This window comes from Phascolarctos cinereus, unplaced genomic scaffold, assembly GCF_003287225.1.
Source record: "Phascolarctos cinereus isolate Bilbo 61053 unplaced genomic scaffold, phaCin_HiC Scaffold_2;HRSCAF=192, whole genome shotgun sequence".
Lineage (NCBI taxonomy): Eukaryota > Metazoa > Chordata > Mammalia > Diprotodontia > Phascolarctidae > Phascolarctos > Phascolarctos cinereus.
This window is the reverse complement of record NW_027555625.1, coordinates 321,523,928-321,550,327: the sequence shown is the minus strand read 5'-3', so window position 1 is coordinate 321,550,327 and position 26,400 is coordinate 321,523,928. Positions and strand designations below refer to the sequence as shown.

At 41.3% G+C, this 26,400-nt stretch overlaps 1 protein-coding gene across 2 annotated transcripts in view; it reads right to left on the bottom strand.

Moving 5' to 3' along the window:
* Positions 1–25,999, bottom strand: part of TOP1 (DNA topoisomerase I) — a 115,669-nt gene extending 89,670 nt beyond the window's left edge. The window contains exons 1-2 of one of the 2 annotated variants that reach the window (XM_020998614.2): positions 25,595–25,999; positions 24,978–25,002 (exon numbers count right to left, since the gene is read on the bottom strand). In XM_020998614.2, the coding sequence (XP_020854273.1) occupies positions 24,978–25,002; positions 25,595–25,627 (58 nt within the window). In that variant the 5' untranslated portion in view covers positions 25,628–25,999. The remainder of the gene's footprint in view (positions 1–24,977; positions 25,003–25,594) is intronic. The other variant, XM_020998613.2, reaches the window with a different exon arrangement.
* Positions 26,000–26,400: the final 401 nt, after the last annotated feature.

Genomic DNA, 26,400 nt, shown 5'->3' with positions numbered 1-26,400 from the left:
GCAGTGGACCCAGAGGGGAGAGAGTAAGAATCTAGAATAAAGGCAGTCCCAATCTGAATAAGGCAAAAAGCTTAGTGCAGTCTTTTTCAAAACATAAAGATAGACACAGCCTGAAGGCTTTCTTTTTGTCTTGCACCAGGGGCCCAGGCAAGCTACTAAAACTACTTTAAAGCTTTCTCAAATGAATCCAATGGGCCTTTATCAGTCAAGCAAATTAGCACTACTTATTTCAAGAGGGACAAATGAACCACGGCTGTTGTAGTGATAGGTTTTTCTCAGTTCCAGTCTATGTTTCTCAGGTACAGGTATGTTCACCATGCTCTCAAATCCCCAAACATTTTCTTCCCCTGCTTTATAGTGTCTACCTTCTAGAACAAGGGGTTAGCAAACCACAGCTGGGGGCCAAATTGGCCTGCTGCCAGTTTTTATAGATCAGTTTTTATGTAAAAACAAAGCAGGCCAAATTTGGCCCTGGGTGTAGACTACCCACCCCTGCTGTGGACCTTCACCTTCTTCTGCTCCTCTAGAGTTTCCCTGAGTACTTCAAGGGCAAGTCATCATGTCTTTTTCCTCCTTTGAGCCCTCTTAGACAACACCTTAAACTTGTCTCCTATAACCTCTACCATTAAAACAGTCCCTTAAATTCCAGTTAATCCAATACCACTTGGGAAATGTGGCCAATTCCTCCTGGCTTTTTCCTAAATAGAAAATGCAAGATTTGGGCTGGCAGATTCTGAAAAGGGGCCATCCACCACATCAAGGTGAGACTATGCAGTAATCTACTGTGAGCCTCAAATGTTATTCTCATTGCTGCTGCTGCAGCTGTTTTACTGAGTCACCAAGTTAGTTTATCGCTTTCTTTTTCCTAATTAAGTGGTGCTAATAGTATACTGGCTCACCACTGCTGAGAACATGGATAAGAGGCATGAAGTGCAATAAAACCCAAATACCCAGGCTTTCCCTCACCTTCTCGAAGATAGGCAAATGAGCAAAAGCTAGTGATAAAAGGCAACCTCCCAATTATATGGATTTCTGTACACATTCAACCCAATCTCCTTTATTTTACATCACTCTAAACATGGAAAACGGATGCCTGTCATGTAGCACTTGGAGTCACTTATGAAATGCCTTCTGAAGAAAAAGACTAGACAGTTCCAAGTGATGCACCAAGAAGAAAAGTGAACATTTTAGAGACTTAATCATCAAGGGCTTTCTAGTTAATCTTCAGTTTAACATAGAATATTCCAACAGGGTAGCCTGCGGCTTTTATTATTCCTGGACTTTCTTAGCTCTTTGAAGACACTGGCTCCTAAGCATAGGTCAGGAAAGGTTTTTTGAAAACACAAACAGGAAAATACTCAATGGTCGATGACATATCTAAATGCAAAAACATCCTTAACAAGAAAAGTTTGCATACCTAAATTTAGTCAAAATGCATCAAATACTATACCTCAGTGGAAAAGTTAATGCAGTGTTTGACTCTCTCAACAGTTAAGAAGTGTGGAATTATACTTCAATCCACTTATACAACAGGCCCACAGCTCATCTTCTTGGCCTGGAGTTCTATTGCTCTGGGCAGCTCTATGGTCAGTCAGGTAGAGACTAACTCCACCCCCACCCCGGGTTGCTGCATTAGACTATCCCATTCAGACTGGAGCCTTCAGGAAAAAGAGAAATTGGAAAGCTCTAGGTGAGCAGAATTTCAAAGGTCAAAGAAAACAGATGAGAATGTGTGCTAAAGCCTGTAAACAGCAAGATAGATCAAGTAAAGGGTTTTTACTTGCATGCTCATCTTGAAATCTATGACTCTCCCCAACTCCCATACCTTTCCTTTAAGGAAGAATGTAGAATGAACTGCATTTAAGAAAATGAGTGCTTTTAAGGAGCCTGCTGACAGAGTGGTGGAGTGGATAGAACTGACCTCAAAACCAACAAGGAAAACTTGGTGCTCTGGCTGTGTGACCCTGGGCAAGTCACTTAACCTCTCAAGTGCTCTAGGTCGGTGGTGTCAAGAAAGGAAGAGAACCGGGGAGAGTGGTGTCCTGAAAACCTAGAGGAGAGTATCAAGGAGCAAAAGGGTGTTCAACAGCGTCCAAGGTTACAGAGAGGTCAAGGAGACTGAGAATTAAGGAAGGGCCACTGGACTTGGCAATTAAGAGATCACTGGTAACTTTGGAGAGGGGAGTTTGGGTGGAATGATGAGATTGGAAGTTGGAGAGCAAGGGGTGTTGAAAGGAGAGAAAGTGGAGGTACCTATTGTAGATAATCTTTTTTCAAGGAGTTTGGTCACAAAAGGCAAAAGAGATATATGGATGATAGCAAGGATGGCAGGATCAAGTGAGAGCTTTTTGAGGATGGGGCAAATACATTTGTAGGCAGCAGAAAAGGAGCCAGTAAACTGGGAGAGACTGAAAATAACTGATAGTGGAGATGACAGAGGGGGTGATCTGTTGGAGGACAGGCTGGAAAGGGATTACTTGAATAAGTAGAGAGGGGTTAGCCTGGGTAAGGAGTAAGGTTGTTTTATCATCTGAAACAGAGTTGAAGGAGGAGGAAGCAGCAGAAGGCACCTGAGTGATAAGAGATAACGAAGAGGGAGTTCACAGCGAATGGCCTCAATTTTTTCTGTAAAATATGAGGCAAGGCTCTCAGCCAAGAGGGCGTGGGGAGAAAAAGTCACGGGAGGCTTGAAGGGGATGAAAAGGTTGAGAAAAGCTACTGTGGAGAATGGGATAGGGAGCTGATCAGGGAGGTACAGTAATATTCCCTAGCAAGTGAGGGCTCAGCAGAGTTTATATTACATAAATTTGTAGTGGACTAAGGTTATGTAACATAAGTTTGTAGTGGACTGAGTCAGAATGGTTGAGTGATTTTTCTCATTTAGCAGCATGTGTATAGGAGCAAAGACTGTGGATGGCAGGAACGATTCAAGGTCGAGACTTAGCAGTATATAATCAGTAAAATAAGTGGGCCAGGGAATTGAGAGAAGAGGAACATACAGCGCAGAGCTGAATTCATTCACCAAGGAGTCAAGACAGAGAAAAGAGGAGAGAGAGTGGCCAATGCAGGGGAGATGGCCTGGGAAAGAACTGAGAAGTCAAGGGACTGGAGGTCACAGTATGGATAAAGAGCAGGGTTTGGTAAAGGAAGGCAAAAGGAGAGGTGGAAAGCAATTGATTATAGTCAGATAATAAGGGGATTTCAGAACTCTTAGAGAGCATGGAGGTAATATATTTGTGGGTAATGGCAAGATCAGAGGTATGACCATCTTTGCATGCAGGTTGGAGGAATAGGTCAGGGGAAGTGAGTAGATTGAGGATTTGAGTTATTAGGGTGTTTTGAGGGAGAATTAATACTTATTTTGAGGTCTCCTAGTTTAAAAGCAGGAGTTGGGAAGGAGAGAAAAAAATTGTAAAGCAGTTACTGAACTCTTTGAGGAAGGGAGTGACCTGGCAATATACAGACAACTACCAAGATTTTGAGCGGGTGGTAGAGATGAACAGCATGAACCTGAAAGAAGTCACTACATAATGGAGGTAAGGGAGAGAATCTGGAAGTGGCAACTGAGAACAATGACTATTCTAATTCCCCCACCTCAACCAGTGAGCTGAGGGAAATAAATAAAGGTACAACCAGTACCTAGGGAGTCAGGGAGGCTGTGTCATTAGAGGAAAGCCAGGTTGCAGTAATAGCTAGAAGATGGAAGGAGAGGGAAAGGAAAAGATTTAGGATGAAGTGAAATTTGTTTCCTATGGAACAGGCATTCCAGAGGGCACAGTGGAAGGGTGAGGGTATGTGGTTGGGAGTTTGGGGTAGAAGGACTGAGGAGGATGGGAATAAAGAATCAGGTGGTGAGATGAGGAATGGGGTTTAGATTATGACCTACAAGGGTTCAGATGTGTAGAGTATGATCAGGTGTGAAAATGTTCATCAGTGAGTAGAAGGTACCACTTCTTTTCCCAAGGAAAGCTGAAGATAAGTAACTGTACAAGGTGGAAGGCACAAGAGTCAGATGGCTGGCCCAATTTCACTACTCCTCTTCCCTCCAAGGGCAAGAAATGGCACTAGCAGGAGATGGAAGTCCCACTCTCTACAAATGTTACTCTTTCCTCAAGGGACAGGCAGAGCAGGAGATAGAAGGCCTGAGGTCAAAGGGAAGGTTTCTCCTCTTCATACCAGAAATTGTCTACATCATGTCTGGGAGATTAGGCTGGCAGCAGGAGGAGAAGGAAGTTGCCTTCTGCTGGCACAGATCCAAGTTGGCCCAGCTGGGTCCCTCGCTGCCTTCAGGGGACACACAAAGGCTGAAGGTTTGGCTCCTCTTCTCACCTGAGGCTGGAGACCAGGTGGCATGCAGCAGAAAGTCAGACTATCTAGGCTGTCTTATGTTACAAAAAAAAAAAAATTACATACAAGAAGCAGAATAAAGCATAAAACAAGAGATTGGTCGTTCATGTAATGCAGATGAGGGACAGCAGACCACAATCTATATGTTCCATTGGTAATCATCTAAATGTTAAAACTTACAGGAAGGTCTCCAGTTTCTTAGATTGGACCGGCTTGCTAAAGATCCATGGGAGGGCACCGACAAAGATCTCGATGACAAGGTATGAATGGGTTGTGATCCACTCTTTCTGAGAGAGTACTCACATCCATGAAAACAAATCTAAAAAATGCTCCATGTCTAAGCAGATGAATTAAATTGTCAAAATAACACTAAAGCTTGTCTATAAGCTATGGCCTTTAGCCTGTAGTTTGCCATTCCCAACAGAATGGTTACAAAGCCTTAAGTTTCCATAAAATACCTGATCACATGGAACAAATTAGAATCTTAAGCACTGGAAGGTTCTTTAGAGGTGATCTAGTCTAATTCCCTACCTGGTGGCAGAATCTCCTCTTATAACATATTTGACAATATCTGAATGTAAAGAAGAATGTAAGTTCCTTAAAGGCATGGACTGATTAATTTTTACCATTATATCCTCAGCCCCTGGCACCGTGCCTAGCTCTTAGTAGGCCCTAAAACGCTTATTGAATTGGGGCAGTCTCTTCTATTAGATAGCTCTGATTTCAGAAGCCATACTTGGAAGGCTTTCACGAACACCAAATCATGCTGTTGAAAGGAAACCTGTGTAGTCCAACCTATGCCGGCAGCATGAGTCCCCTCTTAACAACAGTGACTTAAACTCTTGGGTCACATTGCAGGCTTTACAAAAGCTACTGGTTTTGACTTCATGTACCATTCATAACCCTTTTCCTGTGGCTTTTAGTGCGGTAGACTAGAGAACAGACAAAATTTGGTTACAATTTAGAAGGAAACTTGGCTTTCAAAGAAATCTTTCCCAACACAAGGTTTAGGTTTAAGCCCTGCTGAAGACACCTGCAAAACAGTAAATACTGGAGTCAAGAACTAAACTTAAAAGCAAAACAAATTCTTTCATATTTGAGAGAGGAAAAGTGGGAATTTGTTCTTATAGTGAGCTGGAAAGGTCCTTGAAAAGTCCCCTATGTTTTAACCCCTTCACTTGGTGGGAACAGGAAGGGAATAACTTACCTAAGGGAGTTCCAATTTAGTAACAAAGCAGGACTAAAACCTAATTCTCCTGAATTCTATTCTACTCTAGTTCATGAACAGATCCCAAGTTCAATTCCACAACCATTTATTAATGGCCTATTAGATGAAGACAAATCTGAAGTGTTTCATTTTGGGTTTCTGTTTGTTTTTTGGAGACTAGGTCTTCATAACTTACCCAGGTAGCCTGGTGGCTCCCAGATCCAAGGAGTGCACCACTGGTTTCAGACATAGTGCAAATATCCTTTCAACTTAGCCCTACTACAGCCAGAACTCCTGAGCTCAACTGATTCACCAGCTTCAGCCTCCCCAGTAGCAGGGATTACTGGTATGCACCACCATGCCAAGCAAAAAGCCCAGTAAATCTGAAATTTAAAAGGTAATTACTTACATAGGAAGTTATTTTAAGAATAGCAATCGACCTCAACTTTGGGAATAGCTCATGTTTATATGGCTCTTCATAGATTACAAAGTACTTTCTGCCCAAACCTGAGAGACATTGATAATACTGGTACTGTCTACTTTACAGATGAAGAAACCTGAGGCTCAGAGAAGTCACTGCTTGCCCAAGGTCACATGAGTGAGGTCTTAGAGCCAGGTCTTCTGACTCCAAAGTGTGGGGTCCTTTCTTCCACACCACATGAGATTGGCCTATTTTGCGGGGGGCCATAAAGAAGTCAGGCTCCAGTACCCTTCTGTCTCCTTCTCTTCGCCCAGAGTAAACCAGTGCAGATTTAGGGCAGATATACTACCCTACGTAATTTATAGAAGAGTCCCTTGGAGTTTACAGCAAGCCAAAATAAAAAGTTTAAAATATGAGTTCAATGTTCAAAACCTTCAACCAAACCTGAGGATTTCCTTTAGTCCATTATTTGATAGTAGTTAACCAGGACAAAGCTCTATGAGGTGGGCACTTCTATTTCATGTATTTCCTTTCTGCAATGAATCACACTTTCACAAGGACCTCTCCATCCTGCAAAACCTCCTTTCCCTGGAGGTCGAACTTAAAAAGAAAAGAGGACTTGTCTAACCTGAAAATGAGCCTTCTTAGGCAAGCAAAATTAGAGCAGGCCCTTTCCTGCAGCTGTGAAAGTGAGCCCATTCACATATTTTCACAGACTTGTGCTAGTAATAGAGAGCTGGAAACTTCCTGTTTGGACTTAATAGGAATCTATAGCTCATTATCATCTAGGCCTATTTCCCTAACTCAGCACAGTCTCTAAGATTTAGGTTAGCATCTTTTCGTGGCCAGGAAAAGAAATTCGAAACATGACAAACTACTACAACGGGATTCTGCCATCAACCCTTGGTCCCACCTCAATAAGCTGCATATTAAGGCATTTTCTCCCCCATAATTTCATCATCAAAAGTTCTCTGAAAGCCTATCACAAAAAGGAGATGAATACTTCAGACATAAAGGGACATGTATGTGTTTTGAGAGGCTGGGGGGGGGGGCCGAAGCAGCAGCATAGTATCCCATTCTTCACTATTTGACTTGTATGGGATTAGACATGTAACAAGAGCTGCTAACTCAACCTGTCTATAAGAATACAACACAGAAGCCCTTTTAATGATTAAAATAGATTCTGTCTCCTGAAATTCTTTACCATCCCTGAGATGGAACAATGAATAACTCAGACACTACATATTTGGAAACACTTATTACAATAAAAAAACAAGCAAAAGTCCAAGTGTTATAGAAATGTGTCCCCAACACAACTCTCATTCTTCTGGAAGAAGCAATTCAAGTCATTAGGCGGAACAGCTGCTATAATCTCATGCAAATACAAAACCTGTCCAGAAACGACTAAATGAAAATTAGCTCAATTAAACCAGCCAACCCTCAGTGTGAAAGGGGGTAGGGCCAGGGGGAAGGAGGACAAAATATTCCATTATGTTGTAAGACTCTTTAAAAGGTGAGGACTAAATACAGGCAACATGGTAAAGTGCAAGCTCTTGGTCTGGTTTAGAGTTAAAGGCCCTGGGTTCAAATCCCAGCTCTATGTTTAACAGCTGACATACATTCAGCATTTTTAAGTTGTGACTCTTGTTAAGTCACTGCCTTTATTTGGATTTTAGTTTCCTCACCTATAAAGTGAGGAGGTAGGATATTAGATTAGAACAGACAGAGGTCCCTTTCTGGCTCATGAAATATGGGACAGAGAGCTGAATCTGGACATCTGCTTCTATCCAAATGTACCTACTTCAAACTGTAATAATGGTTCAAGGCAAGCCTTAGCTAAATATAAAAAGCCTTTCCTTTATTTTTTCAATAGATGGATATTTCATTCTCCAGTCTTTCCTTGGCTCTATTATTAGGCTCTTGTGGTGGTTATTTTTATTTTTTTTTTTGGTCTGGGCCTGTGATTAAAGAAGTCTTGGTGAGAAAACTCCCTCCACCTAAGCAGATCTGAAACTTGTGATCTTAAGAGTTGTCTGGGTCACTGAGAGGGTTAGTGACTTGTCCAGAGTCACACAGTAATTATGTGTCAGAGGAAAAACCTCTATCTACTACTCTAAGACAAGCAGCCTCCTATTAGGGATATCTGCATGAAAACACTTGTTCAGTCCTCACCCCAAATCGCCTAATCCTCAGGTGACATCAGAATTAATTGGCCAGTTAAATGTGATTATTACAAAGATTACAGTTCTAGGGAGGCACAGGGTCAAACAACAACACAGGCAGATAAACATCTTGGGTATTATTTAGGTAAATGTGCCTCTGAAGGGGAGAACTGGAAAACACTTCCACTTAAGTGCCAGGAGAAAAAAAACAAACCTTTGTAAAAGGCTCCTCTGAGTATCCCAAATATGACGAAGTTGTTGGCCTACTTCCTAAATCCTATAAGAGTTTAGCAACCTGGATTTAAACAAACAAACAAACAACCCTCGATGTGATACCTCAACCAAAAGGAGAGAAGTAGCACAGCAACATGTACATCACAGGACTTTGTTGTGAGTATCTACTACAAGCTAATGGAACAGAGGGGAGAAAAAAAACCATGCAACATATCTAGAAATACTACATTTAGATTAATTACTACAAGACAAATATTACACCAGTTTCTAAAGGTAACAGACTAGCCCTACCCAAAAGAAGCTTCTTTCCTGGAGGGAAAGATGGTCCAAGAAGAATATGGCTGAGTTATCTTGTAAACAGCAGAAAGTGCTTAACAAATGCCCATTGAATTAAAAGGGCCCAAACAAGGAAAAGATTAGTTCTGGAGGACAGACCAACTAAGGGATGGAGGAGATGAGAACAATGGTGGGACATGAGCATATCTTAATGATGAGTAGGATGGTGATTGGCAAATCCAAGGACATTTCAGGTAAGAACAGTAAGCCAATCAAATATGCAGGTGCATTACACCAACACAGCTGGAACCAGAGGGTTTCTATTGAGTAGCAGGAGGAGATAAGGTGGAAAGGAGAATCATAAAATGTCAGCATGCCAAGGTCAGTAATGATTTCCTAGATTGGTAAATCTAGTGGACTTTTTCCCCTTTCTGTCCTCAGCTTCCTCTCTGATTTCTTTCTTCCTAGCCTTCTGACATGGATCATCCTCTTTCTCGGCTAAGGAAATCCTTATGGGTCTCCTCTTCTTTGACCACTATTCTAATATTTTTGCTGGCTCTTCATCTTTTTCCTGTACCTTAAATATGAGTATTCTCCCAGGGTTATCTCACTGGCTAGCCTTTCTTTTCATTCTCTTCTTTGGTGATTCCATAGCTTTAGTTATCACCCATTATGCAGATGGCTCCCAAATCTCTTGTCTCCACACTCTATTTCTGCCTGGAGTCCTAGTCTCAGATTCCCAACTATCTGCTGACTACCAATGAAATGTCCAGCTGGTACCTTGAATTAAATATATTCAAAACTGAATTCATCTTGCTCTCTCCCTAAATCCTATCCTCCTGTGTAACTGTAAACTGATGACATTACCATCCTTCCAGTCACCGAGATGAAGAACTCACTCTCTTTGATTCATAAGATGTCAAGTCCTGTTAATTCTACCCTCACCATTTCTCCAATCTGTCCTTTCCCTTCCACACCCACTGCAACCATCCTACTTCAAGCTCTTCTTGCTTAAAATATGAGGTTTTTTTAAAAAAAACTAACTAGTCTGTTTCCCTTCAGTCTATCTCTAATCCATCCTTCATACTGATGTTCCACATCAGTCCCTGAATCTGTCAATGGCTCTCTATTGCCTCTCAAATCAAATACAATGACTCTGGCATTCAAGGCCTTTCAATCTGATTCCAACTCTCCTTTATAGCCTTAAGTATACTACTTTCCCTTCACAATACTACTTTTCACCTAACAACCCCTTCGGGTTCTTTTCTCACTCTCTCCACCCTATGTCTCAAACCCTACCCCACCCCCTCCCTGTTTTAAGTGCCTTCCTCCTGGGCTCAACTCTGGGAGAGGATGGTATCACTACCACAATTCCTTCCCTGACTCTTCCAGCTGAAAGTCTCTCCCTCACTGAATTTCTCACAACAGTGCCTATAATTTTTATCTGAACTTTGCATTTTCTTGTACCAGTTATTTTCCACATCATCTCCTGCCTCCTGGAGATCAGGGTCATCAGGTCATTTGTATATTAACACTTTGCACATGGTAGGCAACTTGAATAAACATGGGAAAGGATCTTAGATCGAGTATATCACTCTCATTTTACATATTACTGCAGAGTCAGAAACTTGTTTTAGTTCAGGTTTTTTTTTAAAGAAGTAGTGAAAAAGATACAAATTGAGAGACAAAGTTAAAGTAAACCTGAAATGTTTGTCTAGAATTCATCTCAATCTCTCCCCAAATCTTGTCAATTCAAGTCATTTTATTAAGCACTTATCAGAGGTCAAGGTATTTATGTGATGCACTAGAGATACAACAATGAAAATAATGTTCCCTGCCTTCTAGAGGGATATGACAGTATATAACCTTCCATAGCATTTTAAGGTTTACTTTAAAAGTTCTTCCTCAACCATGTGAAGTAGAGTTGAAAAATAGAACATATTGTTTCCATCTTGTAGATAAGGAATCTGAGGGTCTATGAGATCAAATGACTGGCCTACAGCCACATCTTGTCAGATCTAGAATTTAAACATAGGCCTCCCAAGTCCATTACAGTAGCCTTTCCACAATACTATACTGAGTAAAATGTGAAAACAGCAAAGGAGGTATACAGACAAGTTCTAAGAAAGTTCAAGGAAAGACAATCTAATTTGCAAAGGAAGGAATTCAGGGAAGGCTTCATAGGAGCAGCAGCAAGCTGGGTCTTGAAAAGAATTTCAGCAGACAAAGATAAGGAAGGGAAAGTGTTGCAGTTCTACATGACTAAAAAAGCAGAAGGTAGGGTTTGATCATGGAACAATTAATAGTACAGTTTGGCCAGAATAAAGAATGCATGAAGGGGAATGATGTGAAATAATGCTAGAAAGGGCACTCAGATGCAATCTAGACTCAGACTGCAAAAGGTATTTAAAGATTTACAATTTATTCTATATGAAACAACCACCAGTAAAGGCTTTTTAGCAAGGAAGTGACAATCAAGCCTGTGCATTACCAAGATCAATTTGACAGCTGTGGGAAGGATGGATTGGTGGAGATGGGAAATACTAGAAGCAGGGTGACCAACTAGTTAATTATAATACTACAGGTACGAGGTGATAAGGGTTTAATATAGAGTATGGCAAGTCAGATGCAAGATTACAGAAATAGAACTGGATATGGGGGGTGAGGGAGGAGGGCAAAGGAAGACAACTTTCCAACCTGGGATATTTGAAGCATGCTAGGTTACAAACCCAAACAAACATCGTTAAACCAGATCTTCAGCTTTACCCAGAGAAAACTTCAAGCAATTTAAGAGTCAGGACCTCTCTGAATAAGAATGGTGTCTCTAATATCCAGTTCCCTCTATCCCCCAGTATCCCAGATTAAGAGATCTCTGCGTCTTTAGAGAATTTCTACTGCAAGAGACCTAATGTTTTTCCCTTTAACATAATATAGTGGGAAGGACGGCTAAACTTGAGTCAGATTTGGGTTTGAATCCTGGTTCTGACACAAAAGGTAGTGACCTTGGGCAAGTCTATTTCTCGGCGTGTCTGTTTCTGTAAAATGGGGATAACATTTTTACTACTACCCAACTCATAGGTCTGTTATAAGGAAAGTATTATGGAAATGGAAGAAATTATTCATTCCAAAGGGATTTGGGTAAGTATGCAAAAAAAAAATTAAAAACAAATATGAGACACACAGGCTAGCCTGCCCAATTCCTGTTTGTACCTGGCTTGTACCCACTCAACAAAGATATGTACTTTTACACAGGCCAGAAGAAATCAAACTTTTTTTTTTTACTGAGTTTTTCAAACTCAGTAAATAGCAGGCTGCCCCAAGGCAAACCTACACAGCTTAGTGACTGCAAAGGTAAACCAATTTTCTTCTTCTGGCTAGTTCCATTAAATGTGGTAGCAATTCCAGAGTTTGACCAGAACAAGTTTTCAAACCAGGCTTCTGAAAAAGTCCTGCCAAAGTTTCTCAGTTGAACTTAGCAAATGTCACCAATACTTTGTGGCTACTACTATAAAAAGCCTTGTCTAAGAAGAAATAGGATGTGACTAGCTTAATCCTTGAAGCATTAGGAAAATCAAATCAACAAAAATCCCAATCTCTATACCACTCAGCACTTTGATCTACACAGGTCCATCTAACTAATCCATTAGATCCCTGTGGGCCAAGAAGGGTTAACCTTTAAATATTAAAACTTCTAATTTATGATTCCACACAGCTGTTTCCCAGTACTTTCAAGTGGTGACTCTAATCTTAATTTTTATAGTCTCTGTGGCTCAACCTGTCAACACAGTGGAATGCTATTTTTACTGTAACCCATTCTAGATTTCAGACACTTCAGTCTGGGAATTTAGCACATTCTTCCTAATAAAGGGATATCTGGTTCCGAAGCTCTCTGTAAACAGTAGGTACTTCTGGTCAGGCTGCTAAAACTCAAGGGGGAACTGACTAAAGCCCCTCTAAGTCCCAGGATGCTTGTCTTTTATGTGCAAAGATGACAGAAAACCTAGTACTTGCAACTTGGAAAAGTTCAGATGATGCTAAGCAGTAGCACACTTCCCCCTCACTCTCTTTCTTTTAGTCTTCCCTCTCCTCTGAATATACCAATTTGTATGAAGTAAGGATGGGAGATTCACGAGAAAACAGTGTATAAGAAGGGACCTGGGCATCCTAGCAAAGAATTGTTTCCAACTCTAATAGATCACACAGTATACAGTTCCGACTGTTCTTCAGAAGAAACTTTTGTAGTAATAAGAACAAGAAACTTAAAAATCCAGAGGCTGGAGAAGCCTTTCTTCTCTTGAAAAATGTTCTCTTCAACACTGTTAGCCCTAAACTGAAACTGCTAGAAAGTACCTCCCACCAAAGAACCCACTCTCTATTAGCACAGCAGCTAGAGCTACCAGAATGAGAGGCCAATTTAAACACACACACAGTACCCTAAAATAAATGTCGACTCCCAGCTTATTATTGGTATACTACAGTTGACGAAATGCAAAAACACTGTAGCCTCTGTTAATCCTAAAACCGTGAAAAGCTGCTAATGGAGGAAGTTACTCTAAAAAGGCAACTTGTTTTTTTCTACTTAAATAGAAATATCAATTTAAGGTTTCCAAATAGATTGCTAAGTCTCCTACACTAATCCATTACACTCTAAAATGAAAAGAAGCAGTTGTTTACCAGAAAGACAACAAAAATAAATTACATTTGGCTTATGGAAGTCAGTTATACAAATTCCAACACTATAAAACACTTGATAGCTGTAGCAGGCCCAGACTTCAACTTTTCTCAGTGGTCACCTCAAATATGTAAGCAAGCATCACTATAAAGGTGTCAAGCAGTTTAAAACTAACAATTTAACAATTCTTTTACAACTCCAGTTTAATTCTATTTGAAAAGGGTTTTTGAGGAAGAGTCATAAAGGACAAAGTCTTAATGTCTCAGCAACTGAAAAATGGCATAAGTCAAGACAAAACTGAGGTGTTTTCAATCAAATAGCAGTCTTGACTCGTGTTTACGATAGCAGCACCAAAACAGAATATAAAGCAGGGCCACTTTACGATATATAAGGATCCCTGAAGGCCGCATATTGACTTAGAAAACCACATGATGACATTATCTATGTTTCTTGTATTGTTAAACTTTATTTTGTTAACTATTTCCCAACTACATTTTAATTTAGGTTGTCAGGCAGCATTCAGGAGTGTTTCGGACCACTGCTGTTTGACACCTCTGGTTCATAGAACAGTAAGCATAACATATTTGAGGAAGGTTCTTAAATATGTCAGATCAGTCTCCAAACCCTAATTTTGCCACAGATTTCCCCTTGAGAGTATCTCTTAATGCTGTTTCTGGTCCTTAAGATTTTCCATTTTAAGTTAAGTGCTGCTTTGTAAGCTCTATTTCCACAGTAAGAGTTATCTCTAATTCTGTGTAAATTTTTAAATCTGTTAGCCATGTTTCAAATTGATAACCTTTTTCATCAATTACTTTGTAAGAGACCATAGGCTCAGTCCAATCTCCCTCAAACTAGGGAGTAATGAGGCTTTTGAAGACACATAGCCCAGGTTATTCTGGGCTCTCTTTAAGCAGAACTTCCTGAAAAACTTAAATTCAAGTCAATTAGCTATTAAGGGGCAGCTAGAATTTTGAACCATTAGTGAAACTTTGGCTGAACATAAAGATAATTAAGACACTAATTTCCCTCAATGGTGAAAATCATATGGAGCTCTTCTTCTATATCCATCTAAGCTCTCACTTCAAATCTGTTTTAAAGGTCTGACATTTGGGTGTTAAAAATTAATTCGCAAGAAGTTATTAGTTGGGCCATCAAAAAACTATTTGCATTAAGATTTGAACATATAAATAAAAGAGTTAATTTTTGGTGTGCTCAACACAGTAAGCTCTCAGCCTGCTAGTTAAGAATTTTTATAAGGTCTTTCCATATATGGCCTCTGCTGTCAAAAAGAAACCTTTAGAGAGTTTCATGGTAAAAACAAGTCTCCTTCACACCACAAATAATGAGAACTTGGCATTTCGTTTCTAAGATATCTGTAACCCAAAGCTCTAGGTGGCTTAGCAGAAAATCCATAGAGTTCTATTAAAAAATCTGTAAATTAGCTGTAAAAAAGACTTCCCTAACTCTGTTCCAAATGGACAACTTTGCTTCAAGAGAGAGTAATTGACACCCCCTTTACCAAAAGCACCCAGCCTTCTTAACCTTTAGGTCTCCTACAGCAGTTATGCTTGCCTCTCCAAGAAGTGGGTGGTAGTGGTTTTTGTCATTCTGGAGACAAGAGCAAGTTTCCGGGGTTTTTCTGGCCACCTGTGAGGGTCTACTCCAAAAACCAAATGATCTTTAAAGCAGTAACTAATGACTGATTGTCAATAGCAAAACAAACAAATAAGCAAACAAAAACCCAATAACCTTTGACTGGAAATTAACTACACAGATGGAAAATGAGAACACAGCAAAAAATAATAGATCTGAAATCTAAATGCAAATATAGCTTCAAGTTTTGGGTGGGATTTTATTTATCTCTCATAAGATTATGGAAAGAACCTGTAATTGATTTAGCCTGGGAAATTCCTGCTCCAGGATCTTTATCCTTGGATAAAAATCTAAATTCCAAATTGCTTAGTGCCAAAGGCTGATCTAAATTCAGTCTTCCTTACTCCAGGTCCAGCACTCTGTCTCCATGGCATATTGCCTCCAGTACGGAATTAAGTGAACAATTTTGTAAATGGACTCTACCCAACAGCACCTGTAATATTATTTTAAGTAACTCCCCTTTTTACCAGACATATAGTTTGTCATATAGTTCCCTCATCTTCCTCATTTTTTACCTATCTCCTTAGCAACAGGTTAGGGCAACTTCTCTACCATTGGGTAGTCTCATGAAGTGACTCTTCAGTAGCCCTCAAAAGCTGCCTCTATGAAAGAGCATCTTGGAGATTCCCCTTATCCAATTTTTTCTCTTTTTATAAAAAAGAAAACTAAAGCCCAGAGAGATATAGTGACCCAAGTCATTCAGGTTTGGGGGCAACAGGGATGGGGTGGCACCCCTCTCGGTGCTAAGCTGGTTGGGATTCCTGGCTTTCTAACTCCAAATACAGTATTTCCAACTGTACCACGAGTTGGTTTTCTGTGCACTAAAGACACAATTCTACTTGAACTGAACAAGAGTAGCTCACCTTTGTGTATGGTGCTTTGGAGTTCACAAAGTGCTTTACTCCTAACCAAGTGGTGGGGTGGGTAGTATAAATATTATTTTCATTTTACAGAGGAAGGAATGGTCCCCCAAGGTCACTAGGCCAATAAAGCAGTAGTGCCAGGATTTTAATGAAGCCTTCTGAAGGCACTTCTGTGCTCCTATAACACCACTGGGCATCTTTTATTACAACAAAAATTCACATTCATGTAGAAAGATAGGGAAATGAGGTTCACATTCTAGCCCTGTGCAGAAACAGGTAAAGTTAAAACACTTCACTCAGTTTGCTTCTCAATAGCATAAAGATTTGAAAAGGAATCACTATACCAATAGTGATTTTAAGATGCATTTAACTCTGTCGGACTTTTCTACCTATTTCACAAGAGCATCATCTCGAGGAGGAAGTATGGGAACAGCATTGATTCTAGAGTCAAAAAACATGGATTCAAATTCTACCTCTGACACTACCCGGATGATCTTGGGCAAGTCACTCAACAGGCCTGGGTTTTGGTTCCTTCATTTGCAAAATGAAGGCTTGGACCAGAAGGCCTCTGAGGACCCTTCTAACTCAAGAGCTAAGATCCTATAACCTTTAGATGTTAGGACCAATAAAGAATAGTATTACAGTCAGTCACTAATTTAAGTGACAGCTAGAATAACTTCTACTAAGATCTGAGGCATGAAGTAGCAGGTACATGGAAGATCAATGAAAGGGTGAGGGTCAATGAAGCTTTAGCTTCAAAAAACGAGCCTAATAATGATAGTCCCATAGTTCCTGAGCCAGAAGACAGCTGAGAAAAGAGGCCATTCCCTCCAGACGAGAAACTGGTTCCTGTAACTGAGTTTTTTGTTATTTCAAATTCTTTCACTACTATCTTGAAACACTTCACTTTTGCACTGTCATTCTCCAAAGGTCAAGCAAGGTTGAGAAGGGTATGTGTAGAGCTTAAGTCACTTGAGATGTTTAGGAGCTTACTCCAAGAAATTGTTCTCCAGATGTGATCTATGTACTCCAAATACTTCAGGTGTATCAACAGATGAGCCAAGAATGGCATGGCATGCCTAGATGAGGTAATTATTAGTCAACACAGGAGCTGAGAGAGTAAGGACACTATTTCTTCTGGCATATTCATGATGAAAACACTAATCCCTAATGAACTGAAGGTTGGCTGAGAAGTCTCTGACCTAAAGTGAGCCTGAAGGAAGAAGTACCATGAAGTTTTGCTCAAGGAAATATTATAGACCATGGAATATTAAAAGCTGTAATGGACCTTTGATCATTTAGTCCAGTCTCTAAATCGTGCAGAAACTGAAACCCTAGGAATGAACTCAAGGACATAGAGCTAGTTAGCAGCTAAGAGAGCCCTAAAATCTAGTTTTTCTGACCCCAAAGCTAGAGTTCTTTCTATTGCACAACTGCTGTGACACATGAATCTTTCTCTCCAACACATACCGGTGTGCAAGGCCTCTTCATCCACCTCTACTCGGCAAACTCTTCCTAGTTCCCTTTCGTGAAGTGTCACAGCTCAAGAAGCTCAGAGTAAAAACAAGCTGGAGCTGTTTGTTTCCCCACGAAACTTGGGAGACATAATTGGTCTGAATCAAAGCAGTACTCCAACCAAAAAAAAACATTACTTTGCAGTGAACTGGGGTTTTGATTTGGTCTAAGGCCTATTCTTCCCAATATTAATGTCTTGTCACGTGGGTACAAAATGCTCAAATGACATTTGTAGCCAAGATGTTTATAATAAATAGCAGCACTAAGATTTTACCTTTCCCCTATACTATTATTGGCAAAGTATGGTTTGGAATATATTTGGACTCTAATACAGTAAAATTGAAAAAGCACTTAAAAATTCTAGTTCTGTACTCAATAGCTTCCCTAGTTCACAAGGAGCTGGTCCACAGTTACTGGGGTCATCCATCATCTGGGGGGGTTAAGACAGAAATAAGAATGTCTATGTTATGGAAAAGTACACATCTAGGAAAATTGGTCTACATAGCCATAGGCAAAGATTTCCTCATGAGGTGTGGAAAATATGGTACCATAGTATTTTTAGACTAGTTCTGGTACCATAGTATTTTCAGAGTAGTTCCATGTCAGAGAACCAAAAATGAGAATTCCCATCTCCACTAACTCTAATCAGACACTCTTTAGTATCTAGGTATTCCTCTAGAATGTTTATGAATTAATTTTCTTTCTTTCCCAAAGAAGACATACCATAAACAACTTTAGGAGCTCAGAAAGAAATTACTAACCTAGTACAATCACCCTCACACCGATTTGGGTTTGGTACCAGAATCAAACTTCTTTTCAACAAAGGAAGGGAATTGTCAAAGTTGCAAACTATTTTGAATAGTTCTACATAAGAACCAAGTGACAACTATTAATACATACATAAAAAAGTGTCGGACAGATCAGTGATAAGCTCTTTATGGCAACAACATGAAAATAAGAATCTATAAAAAAAAATTTTAGGAACAAAAGACGGAAACCCAGGCCAGAAACACAGTCTTTTATCTTTAAATAAAGAAACTAGAGGGGAAAACTTAAACCTCTTCACTTAAAAACTATACACACAAAACACTGACATTCTTGAATGTCACAGCCATTCAGATAATGACATCTCTTTCACCCTTTGATAGGGTAATCCAGCTTGACAACCTTCATCTGATCTATTTATTCAATAAACCTCAGCTATACTATTACTTTCTCCTCCTTTAGCTTTGTTCCTGAGTGTTTGAAAACTACTCTGATAAAGCAGATCTTGATTAAAGTTTTCTTTTCTATCTTTCACAAATATACAAATGAAAAGCAATTCAAAAATGTACATATTTGCAAAGATGAGCAATCTCTACCCAAAAAAGGGTCACAACTACAGTAACATAGCACCTAAATGGTAAGAGAGCCAAAAGCTTTTCCCCCTTAATTAAATTCCCCCTGTCCCATTTAATTCCATTTTTCACTTGCCAGTCTATCGGCACAGAACATGCTTCTCCTTCCTTCCTCCTCTCCCCTTCAAATACCAAAAGGGGGTGGGTACAATGCTGCCACCTGTGCTACTTATTTAGGACAAATGAAATTTAAATTTCATTCTACTGTTACTTGTCACCCTCATATCTGAGACCCAGGTTGGAAAATGTGTCAAAGATAGCCTATTAAATAAAGATGACTGGTTTTGCAAAGAACCAAAAAGGTGGAGAAGTATTTGTTCACAAGTTACCAGTGACACCTTATATACACTGTTGGCACAGTAGGAAAATATGCAAGACTTGGAGGTAGAAGACTAATCTGTGCTTCAAAGGTTTCTCAGCCACTTCCTAACTGTGTGACTACTCTAGGCAAGTTACTTAACCTCTAACCTCTCTAGAACTCAGTTTCCACATCTGTAAAATGCTGATTTCATGTTGGACTTCACCATCCCTGAGACCCCTCACACCTCTAAGTCTAGGATGCTAAGATTTCAAACAGTTTCCTAACATGCACTTGATTCAGGCTTCTCCCCTCTCAATTTTGTCACACTCCGAGTAAAAAATCCTAGAAATGGATACTGTGAAAATTGTTATCCTTTGCCCTTTCCCTAGACCATCCTGTGATGGATGTGCCAATGAGTGACTATATAGCTAAGAGACTGCTAGAAATACATAGAACTTGAACCAAAGGATAAATACAACTGATTATTTGGAGCCTAAATACAGAGTTTACTGGGATGTCATTGGTCTTTTGAATGACTCATCACCAAGCCCCTCAGATACCCAGATTTCCCCTCCTAAATCTTACATTTCCATTGGCTTATTTAAATTGGAAGTAAAATTAACAGTAAATTAAGGGAAGGCTCTTGAGAAGGGTTATATATATGCAGAGCGAAAACTGAGTGATGTAAAGCAAAAAAAAATCACTAAAAACTTACTTTCAAAAAGAAACTAAGCTCTTCAAATAAACTTAGAACTTTATTGTTGTCATTAAAGTTCCACATGTGAAAGATGCAGTCCTTCATAAAAATCAAAAAAAATCTGGGGACAAAAACAACTTCCCTTTTGCATTTAGGATAATAAATCCCTTTATATCTGTATAGCACCTGTAAGCACCGTATATCTATTATCTCACTTAATTAACAACAACCCTATAAGGAAGGTGAGGAGGCCAGGGCAGGTAAAGAATTCAGAGAGATTATTTTCTGAGGTCATGCATCTATAAGCCTCCTGACTCAGGCTCTTTCCTCTCAAACAAATTGTTAAACAGAACCCAAACTATATGCATATGTATGTACACATGCACAATATCAAGCCTCTTACGAGTTCAATTAATCTCCTTGAATTTAACACGTACAACCACGTTATAATCTGAAGAATCCAAAAAGCAAACAGTGTCACACAATACTCTGAAATCACTCCCCAAACTTGAAAACAAGCACCTCTGGCATCTGTTAATAAATCACATATGCCACCATAAAGATCACATAACATAAGCCATAAGACCATAATTACACAGATTGTAAGGTGGTCAGGGCATCCAACTAACACCAGGTTTTTCGAAACAAAATTCTATCAAGTTAAGAATAATATCCCAAGAGTGGAGAGGACCTGAGCATTAGATGACCAGCTTCTGGATGGGCAGGTCAAGAGTCCTTGACCCTTCTCTGGAAGGGCACTAAATCAATATGACCTGAAGCAAATAAATGAATCTTTTAACTCAAGTCTTCACAATTCTACTTCAACTGTGGAAATTATCCTATTAAAGCAACTATATAAATACCTACTTGCCCAGTTTAATCACGATTATTTCAGGAAAATACAATGTCCTGTCTCACTTATTTTACTGCTCATACACTATGTCAGGGAATAGAATACGAGTAAAATTCTGTGGCCTAGAAAGTGGTTTTTAAGTTGAATTGGCTAAAAACAAATTTAAAAAGCCATCTGATTTTTAGATACAGCCAAATCCAAGTTATTCAAAGGACCAAGTGAACAGGCCCCTAAATACTGCCTTCATATTGGCTAATTGTTTGCTAACCTGTCTGCTGTAGGGAAAAGTCAAACCCAAATGTAGCCTGGGTCTGTGCGTTAGAATGAAATTTTCTATTATCTATGCTGTCTCTCTTTACCCCAGATACTCAAAAGTTGGCTAAACTCAGAAATGTACCTGCACTAGCCCAAGAGCAATTATACTAGTTTTCCCCTTTTAAGAAAACCCAGTGTTTTAAATCTCCTGGATTTTCTTGAGGTAGTATGACATAGTAGATAAAGCACTGGACCAGCCCAGAGTTTGAATTAGACTGACATCTACTCAGAAAATATGTCCATGTGGAGGCACTAAATTACTCTGATTTTGAGTTTCCTCATATGGAAAAAGAGATTAATAATAGCACCTACCTCAAAGGGACTATTGTATGAGTCAAATAAGACAACCTACATAAAGTACTTTACACACACCTTACAATGCTATCTAAATGTCAGCAGTTATTTATTGTTATATTATTATTAAATCCAAGACAGGTCTAAATTTGTGAGACTGATAGACTGGAGATTCGATAAAGTACCTTCAAAGAAGAGCATAGAGACCCCCAACAACTTCCTAATACCTAAAGGCCCAGCAGAACTCTTATGGCAGTAGAAATGAAAATGGCACTGTTACCTGATACCTAATAGTGGTTTTCAAACTTTTTACTCTCAGGACCTCTTTATATTCTTAAAAAATTGAGGACCTCTCTGCAAAGAACTTTTGTTTATGTGAGCTATATCTATCAATATTTACCATATTTAAATTAAAACATCTTAGCATTATTATGAAAATAGTTTTGACCTCATGGACTCCTTGAAAAGGTCTCAGGGATCACTGAGGGTCCCCAGAACACATTAGGAACTACCACCTAAGGAGATGCAAAAGCCAGGTCCTTACCTTAAAAACATGGTCAAGGAATTTAGAAACAAAGGGAAAAACGAACTCACAGAATAGAAGGCTGCACCCGACAGCCAGTCTCTACCACTAGCACAGAAATAAAAGTAACTATTAGCATCAAGTACAATTTGTATTTAATTCTTCCATCCAAATCTAATCCATTAAGCTACCTGGGATCAACACCACAGGATGTCAAATCATGAACATATAGCATTACCTACAATAAATATGATGTCAAAATATTTTACTTTGCTATATGACAGTGAATCTAAATATCAGTGATCAGCTGGGGGGGTGGAGCCACGTGACAGCTGTAGGTCCCCTGAAGCAATATAAGATCATTAGTAGCCTGGAACTATTCAGCTCAACATGCCCTTCACATCATTTTGACAAAATAATACAATGACGGAGATGTGGATACTTCCCTAGCACTTAGGAAGTCTTTGCAGGTAGGAGAGAGTGAGAGAAAGATGTTCTAATACCTTAAGCACCTGAAGTCTCCTTTCTCAGTAAACTTCTTAAAAGAACAATAATGCTTTTCAGAGACAACAGATTCTTTTCAGCAGCGAAAAACAGGACAGAGAATAAAATATGTGAGTTCCCAACTCAACAAGAACCACAACAATAAACCTAATGTACAAGCAGATTAGGGAGGAATCCATTTTTATACCTGACAGAGGTGAGGGGGAAGAAAGGGAGTGATCCAAGTTATATGTATAAACTTGCACTGTCTAATTTGTAAATAGGGCTAAGTCCATTCCTAATAAAGATCAACTTAAACAAACTTGTCTAACTCAAAGACCAGGATTAAGACAATTACATTCATGTAATTGGACTTTGATGTTTCCCTCAGAAAAACAAAACAGTACAGAACTCTCTCAGGTAGTCAGATAACTCCTAGCTACCTAGGTAGCACTTGAGAATGCTAAAAGTAGGTTGCTAACACTATCATCCTTCCTTTGGCCTATGCTGGCAAAAAGAACATACCCTGAGTTGAAAGCTTGGAGTTTGGAGTGAGTTTGGGAACTAAAACCAGAAAGAATCCTCTGCTAGAGAAGCAGACACCAGAAAACATAAAAATGTCAAGTCACCAAGTCTTCCCCTACAACCTTTTCTAAACCTCCTCAAGTATTCATATCACTTGATACAGAAACTAAATGTGTATGTCCTTTTCCTTAATAAAAACTGTTTGCACTGAGACAGAGCTTGGTTTTTGCAATCATGGTAGCAAAGACTGCATGCAGACTTGAATTAGAAATTGCTAGGACTACAATCAGTATACCCAGCCCACAATTTACCTCAGAAAAACAGACTATTTCCCATGTACAGTCTAGTATAATCTTTGGAGCTACTTAAATATCGGTGGAAGGAGTCTTAAACTATTTCTGAAAACATTGTTCTAAATACTAGACCCATGCTTACTCACCCCCAGCTTCTCAGCCCCAGGATTTTTCTCCACACTAGAAGAACCTCAAGGATTCCAAAAGAGGAGAAAGATTAGAATTTCCATAAGTCCTGTTCCCATCCAGGTTTCTCTATTATCCCACTCCAATTTAAAAAAAAAGAGACAACTTAAAATTTTGCTTTTGGTTATTGTTTTCTGGGAAGCTAGTCTCCCTTTTCGGACTGCTTTTCTCTCTAGCCCTTACAGGTCTGGCTTAAATGGATAGTAAAGAAATTCTTAGTTCTCTTATAATTCTCTCCCAGTAGGGAACAGTCTTCTACTCAATGCCCCATTTCACTGCTGCACAAGACTGTTTCAAACTAAGCAGGCCAACATGATGGACTGCTTATTACAAGATCCAAAAACTCAGCAGAAGCCTCTTACCACTAAAGTGGCTAAACTCAGGCTAAATTGAGCAGGATTTTGTACTTATTGAACATATGCATAGGGCCAAGGCTAATCAGTGGAAATTGACAAAATGCTATATAGTACACATCTTTTTCCATTTGACTTTCTTCTTTATAAAAGTGTGCAAGAATGAACCATTCTTTTATTGGGAAGGAAAAATTCCCTCTTATGTGGAACTGGTGGAAGGTTTAATAAACTAATGCAATAACTTTTCAGAAAAGGAAAGCAACTAACATAAAGAGAAAGCAAGATAGCCCTCAGCTCCTGAAAGTCTGTGGTTGGTATCTAGTCCCAAAGAAAAAGAAATGGATAAATATGCCTACATATGCTTAGGGCTGAAGCAAAAGTATTTGCCACATCAGACTACAGAGAAACAAAATCCTCTTTCTCTCTCTCACACAATTCCAAAGACAGGTCCTGGAGAACCTCTCATGATTTTGAGGCTGGACTTTAAAATACTTTTCAAAGCATCTCTTTCTAGGTGCCCTAATCCACAAAGACAAGCTCTACCCACACGCGCTAATTGTCTATAAGTAGTTACTAGAATAACACAATTTCTAAGCTTACTTATCCCAATTCCCAGGGCAAGCAACTTACAAACTTTTTGGAAGGGGACTATATTATTAGAGCACGTTTTCTTCCCCTTCTTTGTTCAGAGCTCTCAAAAAATGATGCTCCACAGATGATATATTTAGTTTTAGATTTTTTATCACAATCTCTATGCAAGGTAAAAAGGTAATACAGATCTTATAGAAAAGACAAAGCAACAGTTGCAAAACTGACCTTTCATTTTAGAGGAATGGAAACAAACCAGATGCAGAAGGAGAATGAAAAAATAATCTAAGCTTCTTAAAAAAAGAAAGGAAGAAAAAAAATCAAACTCCCCCCTCTCTCTCTCTCTCCTTTCTAGTAAGGACGGTGATTTATAGGGCTTTTCTCTGCAGAAAGCTCCTCCTGGGCAGCTCTAGGAAGGAGCCGAGGGAGGGAGAGAAAGAGACACAGACACAGAAAGAAGAGGAGAGAGAAAAAGAAAATGGCGCAGAGACTAAGTCCTGACTGTCGACAAGGCGACTTTCCAGGGGGGAATCCGGGCCCTGAAAGGCTCCCAGGCGCCGGCTCGGCGGGGATCGGGGGCCTCGGCGGCCCCCTCTAGGGCGGGCCGGGGTCCCCGGGGGCCCAGGAGCCTCGCAAAGGGGCGGTCGGGGCGGCTCGATGGGAACAATGGGGCCGGTGAGCGAGGAGCCGGGACTTAGTCTCTGGGACGCCATGTCTGTCCTTTCCCATCCGCAGCCGGGGAGAACCGGGAGGCGCGGGCGGGCCTCTCCCCACCCCCCGGGGCAGGGGGCCCGGCTCGGACCCGGGGCGCACACTCACCATTCACTCGGAAATCCGCATCGATCTGTGGGGAGGGAAAGGAGAGGAAATCAAGCCACCAATAAATAAGACACACGGGGTCGGGGTGGGGGTGGGGGGGAGTAGAGAGAGGAGACTCTGGAGGGGGTGGGGGGGCACAAGGGGCTATGACCCCCCCATCATGGGGGGGAGCAGGAAGCCGGGCAGGGTGGGGAGGGGGCTCGCCCTTTCAAACTTTAACTTCCCGGCATTTCCAGCCCGCCGCCTCCAGGGCGCCCCCCCTCCTGCTCCTGCCAGCGCGGATCCCCCAAAGCAAGAACCCCCTCCCCGCCAACACACACTGCCCAGACCCTCCACGTCCCGGGGTGGAGAGGAGCGAGAACCTGTCATCTCCCCCGGCTGCCAAACGTCAAAGATGGAAGGGGAGGGCAAGCCAAGGGAGCGTCCGGGGGAGGCAGGCCCGGCTCTGGGGGAAGGGGGAAGTGGGAAGCCGGCTCTAAGAGGAGCCCGGCCCGGGGGCGCCAGGAAACCGGGCCCCGGGGCGGGGGCGGAGGAGCCGGGGGCAGCCGGGCCCGGGGGACTCCGAGCGTCGGGGGCAGCCGGGCCCCGGGATCGGGGAGATCCGAGGGCCGGCTTACCTGGGAGTCGTTGTGCAGTTGATCCCCGCTCATGTCGGACGTGGCCGCGGCACCGGCGGAGTGGGAAAGGGGCGGGGGAGAGGAGGCACAGACCGCTCGGACCCCGGCCGTAGGTAAAGAGATCAGGCCCCGGAGCAAAGGCGGCGGCGGCGCCGGGCGAACGAGGCCGAGGAATCAGCGACAGCAGCGGGAATGGCGGCGTCGGCGGCAGCAGCAGCAGCGGCAGACACTGGGGAGGGAATGAAGCTCCGAGGAGTTGTGTAACAGACTAAGTTCGCATTTCTTCCCACTGCGCCTGCGCGGCCGCTTTTAAACAGGACCCGGCGGGGGGGGCGAAACAGGAGGAAGGTGGGGGGAGTACGGTAGGAGGGAGGAAGAAGAAGAAAACCAGCAGCCTTCAGGGAAACTGGCTTAGCTCTGAGAGAACCCGCCTCTCGCTACTCGAATGGCTGGCTCTGATTTGCATCTCAAGCCACGCCTCACGTCCAGACAACCCCAACCACTCCACCCAGAGCGGAGCTGATTTGCATAAGGAACTCCTCCTTCCCCTGCTCACCCAGTGTCCTGGCACTTCTTCTCCTGCTCTCCTCCCCCACCTCCCCAACCCTGTTCTCGGAACCAGAGCCCGCCGGCAGCACAGGGCAAGGAATTGAAGGAGCTCCTTACCGCGTCCGCAACCCCCGGCTCCGCGCAGTGCGCAGGCGCCTCCGGCCACTCTGGGGCCTCCGGAGTTGCTGGCCGCCCGACAGCGTGGTTGGGTTTTAAAGACGGGCGGCCTCAAGCAACAGTAGGCACCGGTTGGTGAG